The sequence below is a fragment of the Mustelus asterias genome, chromosome 11 (assembly GCF_964213995.1).
Source record: "Mustelus asterias chromosome 11, sMusAst1.hap1.1, whole genome shotgun sequence".
Classification (NCBI taxonomy): Eukaryota; Metazoa; Chordata; class Chondrichthyes; order Carcharhiniformes; family Triakidae; genus Mustelus; species Mustelus asterias.
Genome location: NC_135811.1, coordinates 103,988,141 through 104,002,306, shown reverse-complemented (window position 1 = coordinate 104,002,306; position 14,166 = coordinate 103,988,141). Strand labels below are relative to the sequence as shown.

At 46.4% G+C, this 14,166-nt stretch overlaps 1 protein-coding gene across 1 annotated transcript in view; it reads left to right on the top strand.

The window, feature by feature from the left end:
* lasp1 (LIM and SH3 protein 1) overlaps nt 1-11,559 on the top strand; it is a 177,881-nt gene extending 166,322 nt beyond the window's left edge. The window contains exons 5-7 of the mRNA XM_078224150.1: nt 437-548; nt 3,999-4,084; nt 7,967-11,559. Of these exons, the coding sequence (XP_078080276.1) occupies nt 437-548; nt 3,999-4,084; nt 7,967-8,140 (372 nt within the window). The 3' untranslated portion in view covers nt 8,141-11,559. The remainder of the gene's footprint in view (nt 1-436; nt 549-3,998; nt 4,085-7,966) is intronic.
* The last annotated feature ends 2,607 nt before the right edge of the window (nt 11,560-14,166 follow it).

Below are 14,166 nucleotides of genomic sequence, written 5' to 3'. Positions count from 1 at the left end.
ATTAAGATGAATGAGCATTCAGATCCTCTGCCATTGGCGTGGGGTGGACACTGGAGTTGATCGTATATTGGAAGCAGGTTGATGGGCGGCACAGTGGCACAGTGGTTAGCACTGCTGCCTCACAGCGCCAGGAACTTGGGTTCGATTCCTGGGTCACTGTCTGTGTGGAGTTTGCACGTTCTCCCCATGTCTGTGTGGGTTTCCTCCCACATTCTGAAAGACGTGCAGGTTAGGTACATTGACCCGAACAGGCGCCGGAGTGTGGCGACTAGGGGAATTTCACAGCAACTTCATTGCAGTGTTAATGTAAGCCTTACTTGTGACTAATAAATAAACTTTAAACTTTGAAGTGATTGTTTCGCTGTCCCAGAGAGATGAACTGGAACTGTGATATTAATGTGTAATCATTATTTTTCTGTTTTTTTTTCAAAATCAGATTAAATACCATGAAGAATTTGAGAAAAGCAAAGGAACCTCTGCAGCTGCTGGTGAACGAAGGAACTCGAATGGTGTTCCGCAATACAATGTCCAGCACGAGATGCATCGAGGTGAACAGCCACGCACAGACACACGTGTCAATCTTTGGTTCGAGGTGTCACTACCAGTAACAACCAACTCCACCCCACACCACTGGCCTCCAAAACTTTAAACCATCACCAGTGGGTTTTTAGCTCTACCGCCTCATCAAGAGATCCACTAATAAAACTCTTATCGGCTTTTAGCTTTTGTGATTGTCAGCTGGATTGACCACCATTCATAGAAACAGGGAATACCTACGGTGCAGAAGGACATCATTCGGCCCATCGCGCCTGCACCAATGACAATCCCACCCAGGCCCTCTCCCCTTAACCCCATGTAGTTACTCTGCTAATCTACCTGACACTAAGGGGCAATTTAGCATGGCCAATCAATCTAACCCACACATCTTTGTACTGTGGGAGGAAACCGGAGCATCCTGAGGAAACCCACGCAAATATGGGGTGAACGTGCAAACTCTACACAGACAGTCACCTAAGACCAGAATTGAACTTGAGTCCCTGGCGCTGTGAGGCAGCAGTGCCAACCACTGTGCCGTTGTTTGAAGATCTTCACAATGTCAATTGTCTTTAATGCTCCGAATGTATCCTTTCTATATACTCTTCCCCAAATTATAGAAACATAGAAGATAGGAGCAGGGGAGGCCATTCGGCCCTTCGAGCCTGCTCCGCCATTCATCACGATCATGGCTGATCATCCAACTCAATAGCCTAATCCCGCTTTTTCCCCATGACCTTTGATCCCATTCACCCCAAGTGCTGTATCCAGCCGCCTCTTGAATACATTCAATGTTTTGGCATCAACTACTTCCTGTGGTAATGAATTCCACAGGCTCACCACTCTTTGGGTGAAGAAATATCTCTGCACCTCTGTCCTAAATGGTCTACCCCGAATCCTCAGACTGTGACCCCTGGTTCTGGACTCCCCCACCATCGGGAACATCCTTCCTGCATCTACCCTGTCTAGTCCTGATAGAATTTTATAAGTCTCTATGAGATCCCTCTCATTCGTCTGAACTCCAATTATGTATTGCATTAGAATCCCATCTTTACGGACCAAGGTTGATCACTTCAAGTTGATCCTTTTTTTGTGCTTATAATTCCACCTGTCCAGTCTTGTTTGGGTTTTTATAGATTTGGAAGATTGTAAAGGATTATTTAAACCCTCTACCAAGTGTCCCCTTAACCTGCCCTGCCCGAAAGCGAACCAGTTCAATCCCTCTGTGTAACTGAAGTCATCAACCTAGATACCATTTTAGTAAATCTCTCCTTGATATCCGAGCTATGACATCCTCCTTAAGGTTTTCAAAATGAATAAATCATTGGCAGGAGCAGCAGTTGTCTTGCTAGGTAGGTCCTGATTAAAAAAGTGTGAGATGATGCGTTTTGGGAGGACTAACAAGACAAAGAGCAGTAGGATGCTAGGGGGTACAGAGGACCAGAGGGAGTTGGGTTGCATGTCTACAGGTCCCTGAAGTCAGGTAGAAGGACAGGTAGATAAGGCAGTTAAGAAGGCATATGGGATACTTGTCTTTATCAGCTGAGGCACAGCATATAGAGCAGGGAGGTTATGATGGAGCTGTATAAAATGCTCATTAGGCCACAGCTAGAGCACTGTGTGCAGTTCTGGCCACCACACTATCGGATAGATATGATTGCACTAGAAAGTGTGCAGAGGAGATTCACCAGGATGTTGCCTGGGCTGGAGCATTTCAGCTATGAAGAGAGGCTGGATAGGCTGGGGTTGTTTACCTTAGAGCAGAGAAGGCTGAGGGGGGACCTGATTGAGATCTATAGATAGGGTAGATAGAAAGAAATCTTTCCCCTTAGTCGAGGGGTCAGTAACTAGGAGGCATAGTTTTAAGGTAAGGGGCTGGGGATTTAGAAGGGATTTGAGGAAAAACCTTTTCAGCCAGAGAGTGGTGGGAATCTGGAACCCACTGCCTGAAAGCGCCATAGAGGTGGGAACCCTCATAACATTTAAGAAACATTTAGATGAGCACTTGAAATGCCTTGGCATACAAAGTTACAGACCAAGTGCTGGAAAAATGGGATTAGAATAGATAGGTGCTTGATGGCCAGTACAGACATGATGGGCTGAAGGGCCACTTTCTGAGCTGTAAATCTCTAGGACTTCATTATGACCGTGGTCAGTGACATACGTGCTCCATCTGACTTTTCACAGTGAAATTCTAGCTTTAGCTCCTGTAGCCTGACAGTGATTTGCTGACTGTCTGTCACACTATATTGGAGCAGTTGTGTGAGGAAGGGGCGATGGTTTATTGCTGCACACTGTGCTATTGTAAACAACTGGGATTCGTAATGTGACATTCCTTCCATTTCTACCCCAATCTCCAAATTTCTTACATTTGCAAATCGCTCCCCCCCTCCCTGTCCCATGACGCTTTGCAGAACTTCCCCATTCCATTGTTGTTCTTTCCCAAACTATTTCCTCGCTGTAATCACTCAATGTTCTGATTGTGAACTGTGTTAATTCACTCCAAACTTCCAATTTCCAGCATTGGCCTCCAGATGGTTGGTGTGGGGGTTGGGGGAGGATAGTGAGAGATTTGGGGGAGAGGTAGGCCGTTGGGGGGCGGGGGAGGGGGTGGTGGGCTGCGGGAAAGAGGGGTGAGTGAGTGTGTGGCTGTTGGGTGGAGGGGTTGAGTGGGCGGCTGCAGGGGAGAGGGGGGTGAGTAGGCGGCTACGGGGGGAGGGGGTGAGTGGGCTGTGGGGAAGGGGGGTGAGTGAGTGGGCGACTGTTGGGTGGGGGTGAGCGTGGGCGGCTGGGGGTGGTGAGTGCGTGGCTGTTGGGTAGGGGGGGCGGTGAGTGGGCGGCTGCAGGGGAGAGGGGGGTGAGTATGCGGCTGCAGGGGGGGGAGGGGGTGAGTGGAGTGGGTTGGAGGGTGAGTGGGCTGTGGGGAAGGTGGGTTGAGTGAGTGGGCTGCTGTTGGGTGGAGGCGGGAGTGGGCGGCTGTTGGGTGGGGGGGGTTAATGGCTGGGGGGGGTTAATGGAATGGGTGGGGGGTCAGTGGGCGGCTGCAGCGGGGGAGGGGGGTGAGTGGGCGGCTGTGGGGGGGGGGAAGGGGGTGGTGAGTGGTCGGCTGTTGGGTGGGGGGGGGTTAATGGAGTGGGGGGGGTGAGTGTGCGGCTGCGGGGGGGGAGGGGGTGAGCGGGCGGCTGCGGGGGGGGTGAGGGGGGTGAGTGGGTGGCCAGTATTGTGCAGTTTGTTTGAAACGCAGTTGCTAGCTTATCCAGGGCCAATGAAGGGAAACAGACAGAGTCACATTGACACCAGATACATTAAACATGTGAAAACACCATCCTGGAAAAGTATCAAAACATTCTCCTGTTGAATCACTTGCTTAAAATTTAGAGACAAGGCATAATTTCAATGTTTGCCTTTGCTACAATGATGAAGGATGTTCCAACTTGGCTTTAATGATCTTCACTCTCATTCAGGCTACCAGCAACATCAAGAACCAGAGCCCCAAACCCAAGTCTACACTCCGCCCGCTGCACCGTGCGCCCCACCTCCCTCAACCGGGGTAAGTTCTTCACCTGTTTTATCCCTCTGCTGCTTCTCTGGGTATTGTTGTGGGAATGTAAAGAAAGAACTTGCATTTCTATAGCACCTTGCCTGACCTTGGTACGCCCAGTTAATCAACGACTATTGCAATGTTGGAAATGCTGCAGCCAATTTCCCCTTGGCAAGATCCCGCAAAGAGCAACAAGACAAATAATCTGTTCTCATGATGTTGGTTGAGGGTAAATATTGGCCCGAATACTGGGAAGGACACCCCTGCACTGCCATGGGATCTTTTCCATTCAGTTAAGTGGGTGGATGGAGGCTCGGTTTAATGTCTCCTCTGAAAGATGGCACCTCTGACAGGGAAGCACAACTGCTCTGGAAATGCTAACCTGGATTACCAGGTGCACAGTGGCAGCAGTGTGTGCCATATACAAGAAGCACTGCAGCAATTCACCAACACTCCTTTGACAATACCTTCCAAATTCGTGACCTTTAGCATCGAGAAGGACAAAAGCCAGCAGGTGCATGGGAACTGCACCACCAAGCCACACACGACCCTGACTCAGAACTATATTGTCGCTGGATCAAGCCCTGGAACTCCAAAGTCCAAAGATGTGTAGGTTAGATGGGATTAGCCATGGGGGAATGTATGGGGTTACAGAGATAGGGCGAGTGAGAGGGCCTGAGGAAGATTCTCTGTCAGAGAATCGGTGTAGACTTGATGGACTGAATGGTCTCTTCTGCACTGTAGGGATTCAATGGGCTTCCTCCCTAGCAGCACTGTGGGTGTACCTACACCATATGGTTCAAGAAGGCAGCTCACCACCACCTTCCTGAGGGTAATTAGGGGTGTAAACAAATGCTGGCTGAGCTAGTGTTACGACCACCCCTCAGGTGAGGTTCCCCAATTCTGTTGGTCCTGGTGAGACCCCTTGATTTGATCCCATCCGACTGGATACCCCCAGATTGTTACAAACCCGGGTTCGGGGTGGTGGGGGCGGGATCATAGTCTCCGGTCTGCTGGCAGCAACAGTGTTTAATTTTGCAAAGTTTCCAGTCCCATGGCCTTTCTCAGACTTTTTTGAGTTTGATTTATTATTGTCACATGTATTAACATACAGTGAAAATTATTGTTTCTTGTGCATTATACAGACAAAGCATACTGTTCATAGAGAAGGAAAGGAGGGAGTGCAGAATGTAGCGTTACAGTCATAGCTAGGGTGTAGAGAAAGATCAACTTAATGCAAGATAGGTCCATTCAAAAGTCTGACAGCAGCAGGGAAGAAGCTGTTCTTGAGTGGGTTGGCAGTGACCTCAGACTTTTGTACCTTTTTCCTGACGGAAGAAGGTGGAAGAGAGAATGTCTGGGCGTGTGGGGTCCCTAATTACACTGCTGCTTTTCCGAGGCAGCAGCAAGTATAGACAGAATCAATGGGTGGGAGGATGGTTTGAGTGATGGACTTGGCTTCATTCACGACCCTTTGCAATTTCTTGCGGTCTTGGACAGAGCAGGAGCCATACCAAGCTGTGATACAACCAGAAAGAATGCTCTCCATGGTGTATCTGTAAAAATTGGTCAGAGTCGTGGTGGACATACCAAATTTCCTTAGTCTCCTGAGAAAGTAGAGGCATTGGCGGGCTGGTGGACCTGACAGTTATGGTTAAAAATGAGCCAATTTCAACAGGCTTTCTTGAGTTAAGATGGAGTAAATTTATTAACTGGTAAAAAAAGTAAGAAGAAAAATGGTAAAACGCATGGATATAGATCCATACAGGTTAGAATTGAGTCCAATAATAAGTAAATATAAATAAACAGGTATAGGGAGCAGTTCTTGACTCACGAGGGGTAGATGAAGCGTGTGCTGTTATGATTTGATTCCAGTCGAGTTGATTTTGGTAGGTGAATAGTTGATTCTTCGATTCCTCAGTGTTGCATGAACAGAAGTGGCCCGGTGCTCTCCCGGTGCAATGCTTTTGTTGACAGGACTCATTTCCTCTGTCCTTCGAGATATATAACTGTTTATCCTTTCAGAGCAGACAGTGGTTTTTAGCCCCTTCTTTGTATATCCCAAGTGAAAAACAGAATCCGCTAGTCCGCCTGGGCATTGTGCACAGGATCTTTTGCGATGGGATAGCCCTAGGTCCTTGCTGCAGATGGTGATCAGACTCTGGGTGCTCTTAGAAATGTCTTGTCTGGAAGCCTCCTGCAGCAGTGCCTGTCAGTGTGGCTGACTGTGCACTCTCCGTCATCCTCAACATTTCTATTTTCTCAGGAGTTTAAAGTGTATTTATTATTGTCACATTAACACTGCAATGAAGTTACTGTGAAAATCCCCTAGTCGCCACGCTCCGGCGCCTGTTCGGGTACACTGAGGGGGAATTCAGCATGGCCAATGCACCCTAACCAGTACGTCTTTCGGATTGTGGAAAGAAACCGGAGCACCCGGAGGAAACCCACGCAGACATGGGGAGAACGTGCAGACTCCACACAGTCACTCAAGCCAGGAATGGAACCCGGGTCTCTGGCCTGTGAGGCAGCAGTGCTAACCACTGTGCCACCATTCCGCCCTTAGGAGGCTTAGGTGAAATTCAGCATCTCCGCTACGACTCTCACCAATTTTTACAGTTGCACCATAGAAAGCATCCTTTCTGGGTTGTATCACAGCTTGGTATGGGCTCCTGCTCTGCCCAAGACTGCAAGAAACTACAAAGGGTTGTGAACGTAGTCCAGTCCATCACGCAAACCAGCCTCCCATCCATTGACTACAATTCCGGCTGCCTCGGGAAAAGCAACCAGCATAATCAAGGACCACACACACCCCATACTTTTCACTGTATCCCAATACATTTGACAATAAATTAAATCATCATCCTGGGGTTTGTCCATTTAAAAAAAATGCAACTCTGGTCTTTGATTTGACTTATTGTTGTGACATTTGTTGGGATACATTGAAAAGTATTGTTTCTTGCGCGCTATACAGACAAAACATACCATTCATAGAGAAGGAAATGAGAGGGTGCAGAGTGTAGTGTTACAGTCATAGCTAGGGTGTAAAGAAAGATCAACTTAATGCAAGGGAGTCCATTCAAAAGTCTGATGGCAGCAGGGAAGAAGCTGTTCTTGAGTCGGTTGGTACGTGATAGAATCATAGAATCCCTACAGTGCAGAAGGAGGCCATTCGGCCCATTAAGCCTGCACCGACAACAATCCCACCCAGACCCTATCCCCATAACCCCAGATATTTACCCTAGTAGTCTCCCTAACCTACACATCTTGGGACACTAAGGGGCAATTTAGCATGGCCAATCCATCTAACCCGCATATCTTTGGACTGTGGGAGGAAACCCACACAGACACGGGGAGAATGTGAAAACTCCATACAGACAGTCACCCGAGGCTGGGAATCGAACCCAGGTCCCTGGTGCTGACCTCAGACTTTTGTATCTTTTTCCCGACGGAAGAAGGTGGAAGAGAGAATGTCCGGGTGCGTGGCATCCTTAATTATGTTGGCTGCTTTGCCGAGGCAGCGGGAAGTGTAGACCGAGTCAATGGATGGGAGGTCTTTTTGAAGTTCCACATTTCTGGCGTAATTCTGCGGCTTTCCGTCACCATCATGACACCAGCTGCGCACTCATCCCCTGAAATAATAATAAAAAGATGTTCTCAAGTCTCCGCAATGGGAATCTGAATCCCCTTCCAGTTTAGTGGCGAGGGTGTTGTCCACTGGATGGCACTTGCAGAATGGTCAGTTAGTGAGCTTCTGGATGTTTGACTTCACTCATGGAAACATCCTGAGAGGATGGGCGAAGTGTGTGTTTTGGGAGGGATGGGCTGGGGAGTGGGTGAGGAGCCAACTTTGATCATCTCTCTCCTTTTTATTCCGTCTGTCTTTTGTAGAAGAGATACAGAGCTGTGTATGACTACGCAGCGGCCGATGACGACGAGATCTCGTTTGTAGATGGCGACTTAATTGTTGATGTGCAACAGATTGACGAAGGATGGATGTACGGCACCGTGGAGAGAACGGGTGATACTGGCATGCTGCCCGCCAACTACGTAGAAGCAGTGTAATGGAGCCCGGATCGTGACTGCTTATGCTTTGATTATATATATTATAAATAAATTACAGTATGGATCCCAACAGTAATTTGACAAAAATATTAGGTTAAAAAAAATAATGTATTAAATTGTGGTTCCGATTACATAAGAGCTTCTTCCATTTCTCTGATTTTAGTATTACTGGAATAAATAGTCAAAATTTTCTTTGGCTTTACTATCTTGAAGAAGGAAAGGTAGTTGGCTTTCAAAGCTTTTCACTGCTCTGCATTGTCCAATTCCCCTTTCTTTAAATAACCCTACCCCTTGCAGATCTTTAATTTGAAATCCTTGGCTCTTGATTACTGTACTTGTGTTGGATAATCTCAGATTAAGCCTCTTTTAGTCGCACCTACCCTAGCTACACATGAAACATTTTTTTTTAGGCTTGTAAATTGCTGAAATAACTCAATATAATGCAGGACCAAAATACAGAATCATTCTCTCAATGGGGGAATGCTGTTTGTCAAAAATTCTGTTTCATTCTTTAGCTCAAAACACGGAGAGAGAGAGATACAAATACACCCAACACACGGAAAGATACAGACATATGTAACACAGGGAGAGAGACAGACACATGCAACACACATAGATACATGCAACACAGAGAGATACATACTCACGCAACAGACACAAATACATGACATGGAGAGATACAGACTAGCGCAACACAGTGAGAAATACGGACTTGTGCAACACACAAAGATACAGACTCCAGCAACGCACAGTGACACACACTAGAGAGACAGTCACACAGAAGCATACAACTCGCGGTGAGAGACAGATGAACTGGATTTCCAATATTCTAAATGCCATCTTTTGTGTCCTCATTCTTAATGTGTTAATCTAGCGAGTGAGCGCAATATTATTTGGCTGTAGGTGAAGTGTCACAGCCGAATAGTTCAGTGAAACTTGTCCACATTCCTTGTAGAAGCAGCAATCTCAGTGTATTGTCTGCTGTAGATAGTGGAATCGTTTGGCACTTGTCATTTTTAGGGAAGTGAAGGAAACAGGTTGGAACAAAAAGGTCTCTGTAACCATCCTTTCCCGCCAAAACGGTAGCGGATACAGTGGACCGGGCAGCTGACATCAAAAATCAAATCACCCCATGGAATTGGAGGGGTGAATGAAATTCAACCTCTGCCAAGCTCTCACCAACTGTACTATAGTTTGATAACAGCCCTCGGTTACATGCCACAGTAGTGAGACATTGTGATACAGGTTGGCTGTGGGAAGATGAATTTTACTATCGGGAAGGAAGGTGGGGGAAATGGGGAGTGAAGCGAGTTGGGAATCGATTTGAATTTGAAAGGTTGGCGAGTGGGAGGAGGAGAAATTCTTTCGCATTTAAAAAGAAAACGCAATGTTACACTCCATTGCTTTAACATTGTACGATTACAAGATTGGGATTCCAGTAGAATCCGATTAGGGAGGGGGGTGGGGGGGGGGGGGGGGGGTACGGGTGGTGGTAAGTGTATTTGCCAGCTTGCTGATCCAACCTTTGGAACCAACATCTGCCACTCACTTCAGAATGGTTGTGAATCTCCTCCTCCTCAGTGACATCTGCAGACACGGTCAAGCTTGGTATGTCATTGAGAATCAGACTTTGAAACATTTTGTGCCATTAGAATGAAACTGTGAAAGACTCAAGTTGGCAACAGTGTGCGACTTTGAACAGAAAGGTTAGCTTTACGGGGATTAATGCATGTTGCTTTTCAGAGTAATTTCCTGTCTTAACTTACAATGCATGGGGCTTGGGTGAGACCGAATCCAGTTTGAACCAGTTTGGTGCAGAAAAAAAACGTTGCCTGAGCAACATTCCTATCAAGTTAAGTTTTGCTGCCAAAGGAGGCCCGTCTCCAGGCAACCCCTCCACCACCTGGGCAATGAGTATCCACTAGGAATTAGTCTGGATCTCTTCCGTATCTCACTGAGATAGTTGCCGAGACCAGTACCCACTTTGCTATGCCCATGTAAATGCCCTTTCATGAGTTCAGGGACCAGAAGTGCACCAGCTGCCCTCAGTGCCACTATTTCCCGTAAGGTGCCGTCAACAAGTCATTAACTTTTGTGAATTGGCTGTTTTGACTGGCATTGTACTAATCAGTTGATCAATTCCAATTTTTGCTAGGGAACATGATGTTGATGGATTATTAAATCCCTCGTTATATCGTATTACCCAAAGCTGGAACAGCTTTCTGCTGTTCTGTTTCACAGCAAACTGCTCCATGTCCTGAGGAAGCATTGTGAATCCCCTGAGGTTTAAGGTGGAAACTGGTGTATTTTGACCGTTTAATGAGAGATGGAATAGAATGTTGTATTGACTAATGTTGGAACAGTCCACAGTCCAGTGCCAGCCTTTCAATTGAGTCCATACATCACAAATATGGAAATATTTTGCAGCAGTTGGGTATTGGTAAGGGGACAGGGGGATGTCCCTCATGGTTTTCAGCCCCAAAACCGCACAAGCAATGAAATCATTGTGTGAAGCATAACTGGTTAACTGATATGTTGGTAAAGTTCAGGCTCCTAAGCTTAGTGGACAACAGAAGATATGTACATAAAAGCACAAATGTGTAGACATTGCGTGCCAATATTAATGACACTTTCAACATTCCATGGAAAAAGTACATTAACTGCTTAGTCTTAACACGCTATTTAATTTGAAACTCGCAGTTGTTATTGCTGATTAATTGGTAGAAGAATTGTGTTTTTTCTTTCTTAAATAAAAAAAACATCGTGCTTTTCATGTTCCGCTTAGAGCTTTTGCTAAAGATGTTACTGAGTTACCCAAGTACCTGCGAAAAAAGAAGCACCTGAAATTAGCTTTGGTCTCCGGGTGGCTCAGGCGTAAGTACAAGGGGAGCAACTGTGTTTAAGCTGCATTTCCATTGAAACGCATTGTTTTGTTGAACTTGGGGGGGGGGGGGGGGGTGGGTGGGGGGTGGGCGCTGTGTGTGAGGATAAAGTTCTGTTCCTGTGTGGTACTCTGGGTCATCCCCAGTAGCAGCATGGATCTCAGCTACCCCATCCCTCACGCTGCAGCTTACATCAAAGTGGGGTGCGCCAACAAAGGGAAATGTCCTCCGTTTGTCTTAAGTTGCCTGGGTTGAGAAATTGATTTGTGTGATCCTTTCTGCATCACTGACCACGCAGAGTCCAGCATGTTCACAAATGGAGTTGTCGCAAGCATTTGTCCAGTTTGGAAGTTGAGGGTCAGTGGGAATAAAAGGTGGTGTTAAAGATATATATAAGTAATTGCATAAAATACTGGATATCTGTGATTCAGATGAAACATGTCTTTCTGAATTCTTCATTACCATGCTTGCAATTTTTAGGAAAAAATGTATTTTTGGCATGATTCTTATATGACCGATTGTCAATAAACTCCATAATGTGGGACAATAGTGTGGAATTTATTTATTTAGAAATGTGTTTTATTGTTGGAACTGTTAACCCGTTATAACCTTGAATCTATTCTTCTTCAGAAAGGAAGAACTTGCATTCATATTCATAATGAATGTCGGAACAGGCTCGAAGGGCCAAATGGCCTCCCCCTGCTCCTTTCTTCTGTGGTTCTATATAGTGAGTTTCATCATCACTGTGCATCCCGAAATGCTTTACAACCAATGAACTGCCTTCTTCAAAGTGTAGTTACTCTTGTAACATGAGAAATGCAGCAGTGGATTTGTGCACAGCAAGATCCCACAAGCAGCAATGAGGAGATAACCAATTAAACTCTTTAAACGATTAAATTAGTCATATCAAAAGGGGATAGAACAAAGAACAATACAGCACAGGAACAGGCCCTTCGGCCCTCCAAGCCCGCGCCGCTCCCTGGTCCAAACTAGACCATTCTTTTGTATCCCTCCATTCCCACTCCGTTCACGTGGCTGTCTAGATAAGTCTTAAACGTTCCCAGTGTGTCCGCCTCCACCACCTTGCCTGGCAGCGCATTCCAGGCCCCCACCACCCTCTGTGTAAAATATGTCCTTCTGATATCTGTGTTAAACCTCCCCCCCTTCACCTTGAACCTATGACCCCTCGTGAACGTCACCACCGACCTGGGGAAAAGCTTCCCACCGTGCCTTTCATAATTTTATACACCTCTATTAAGTCTCCCCTCATCCTCCGTCTTTCCAGGGAGAACAACCCCAGTTTACCCAATCTCTCCTCATAACTAAGCCCCTCCATACCAGGCAACATCCTGGTAAACCTCCTCTGTACTCTCTCCAAAGCCTCCACGTCCTTCTGGTAGTGTGGCGACCAGAACTGGACGCAGTATTCCAAATGCGGCCGAACCAACGTTCTATACATCTGCGACATCAGACCCCAACTTTTATACTCTATGCCCCGTCCTATAAAGGCAAGCATGCCATATGCCTTCTTCACCACCTTCTCCACCTGTGATGTCACCTTCAAGGATCTGTGGACTTGCACACCCAGGTCCCTCTGTGTATCTACACCCTTTATGGTTCTGACATTTATCGTATAGCTCCTCCCTACATTAGTCCTACTAAAATGCATCAGGATTGAACTCCATCTGCCATTTCTTTGCCCAAATTTCCAGCCTATCTATATCCTTCTGTAGCCTCTGACAATGCTCCTCACTATCTGCAAGTCCTGCCAATTTTGTGTCGTCCGCAAACTTACTGAACACCCCAGTTATACCTTCTTCCAGATCGTTTATATAAATCACAAACAGCAGAGGTCCCAATACAGAGCCCTGCGGAACACCACTAGTCACAGGCCTCTTATTGGCCTACTTGGATATTGGATACTTATTGGCCAGAACAGAGGGGCAAAACTACTCCGTTCTTTGCCAAAGGATTATATAGAAGAAGATGGTGATGTGCTATTGTCACTGTGGACCTGCGTTCGAATCTCATCCTGGCAGATGATGAAATTTGAATTCAATAAAATAATCTGGAATTTAAAAAGTCCAATGATGAACCTAAAACAAGTGAGGATTGTTTAAAATTCACCAATGTCCTGTAGGGAAGGAAATCTGCCATCCTTACCTGGTCTGGCCTACGTGTGACTCCAGAGCCACAGCAATGCCCTCTGAAATGGCCTGGCAAGGGCAATTAGGGATGGGCAGCAAATGCTGACCCAGCCATTGACACCCACATCTCAGGAATGAATTTTGAAGGATTGTCGGGTCTGGAGAATTTCAGACGGGTAATCGCGAAGAAGTTTATCTCTGATTCCTTGAACGGTAGAAAACATTCAGCAGTGTAAAAAGTTTGTTCCTCCAGATTTAGGCTGCGACTGAAGGGAGAGTATTCTTAAAACAGGTCCATGGCATCTTTGTCAATCTCTCCCTTGCCTATTGCTGGCCCGCTAGCCAGCTCCAACAACACCCCCCCCCCCCCCAATCAAGTCCTCCTTTTCCCCACAAAACAGTATAAATCTCATCCTATTTCCAATTGTCTTCAGTTCAGACAGCGGGTCATCCAGACGCGAAACGTTGGCTGGAATTTTACCTATTTCGGGGCGAGTGAGGCTTGCAGAACGGGATTCTCCGTTGGCCTCAGGCGAGATTTTACGAGCCTTACCCAAGCAAGGTTGTAAAACCCGAGCCATTAGCTCTGTTCTCTCTCCGCAAATGCCGTTGGACCTGCTGAGATTTTCCAGCATTTTCTGTTTTTGATTCCCCAAAAAAATGCTTGTGTTGCAACCTGCTGGAAGTTGATATTATGAACAATTCAGGGTGATATGTTAAAAAATTCATTATCTTCAGCTGACAGTGACGAGGGAGGAACCAGAAGAGAAAATGCTGGAAAATCTCAGCAGGTCTGGCAGTATCTGTAAGGAGAGAAAAGAGCTGACGTTTCGAGTCCAGATAGCCCTTTTTCAAAGCTGAGAATTGACAAAGAGTCATTTGGACACGAAACATCAGCATTTTTCTCTCCTTACAGGTGGTACCAGGCCTGCTGAGATTTTCCAGCATTTTCTCCTTTGGTTTCAGATGCCAGCATCTGCAGTAATTTGCTGAGCCT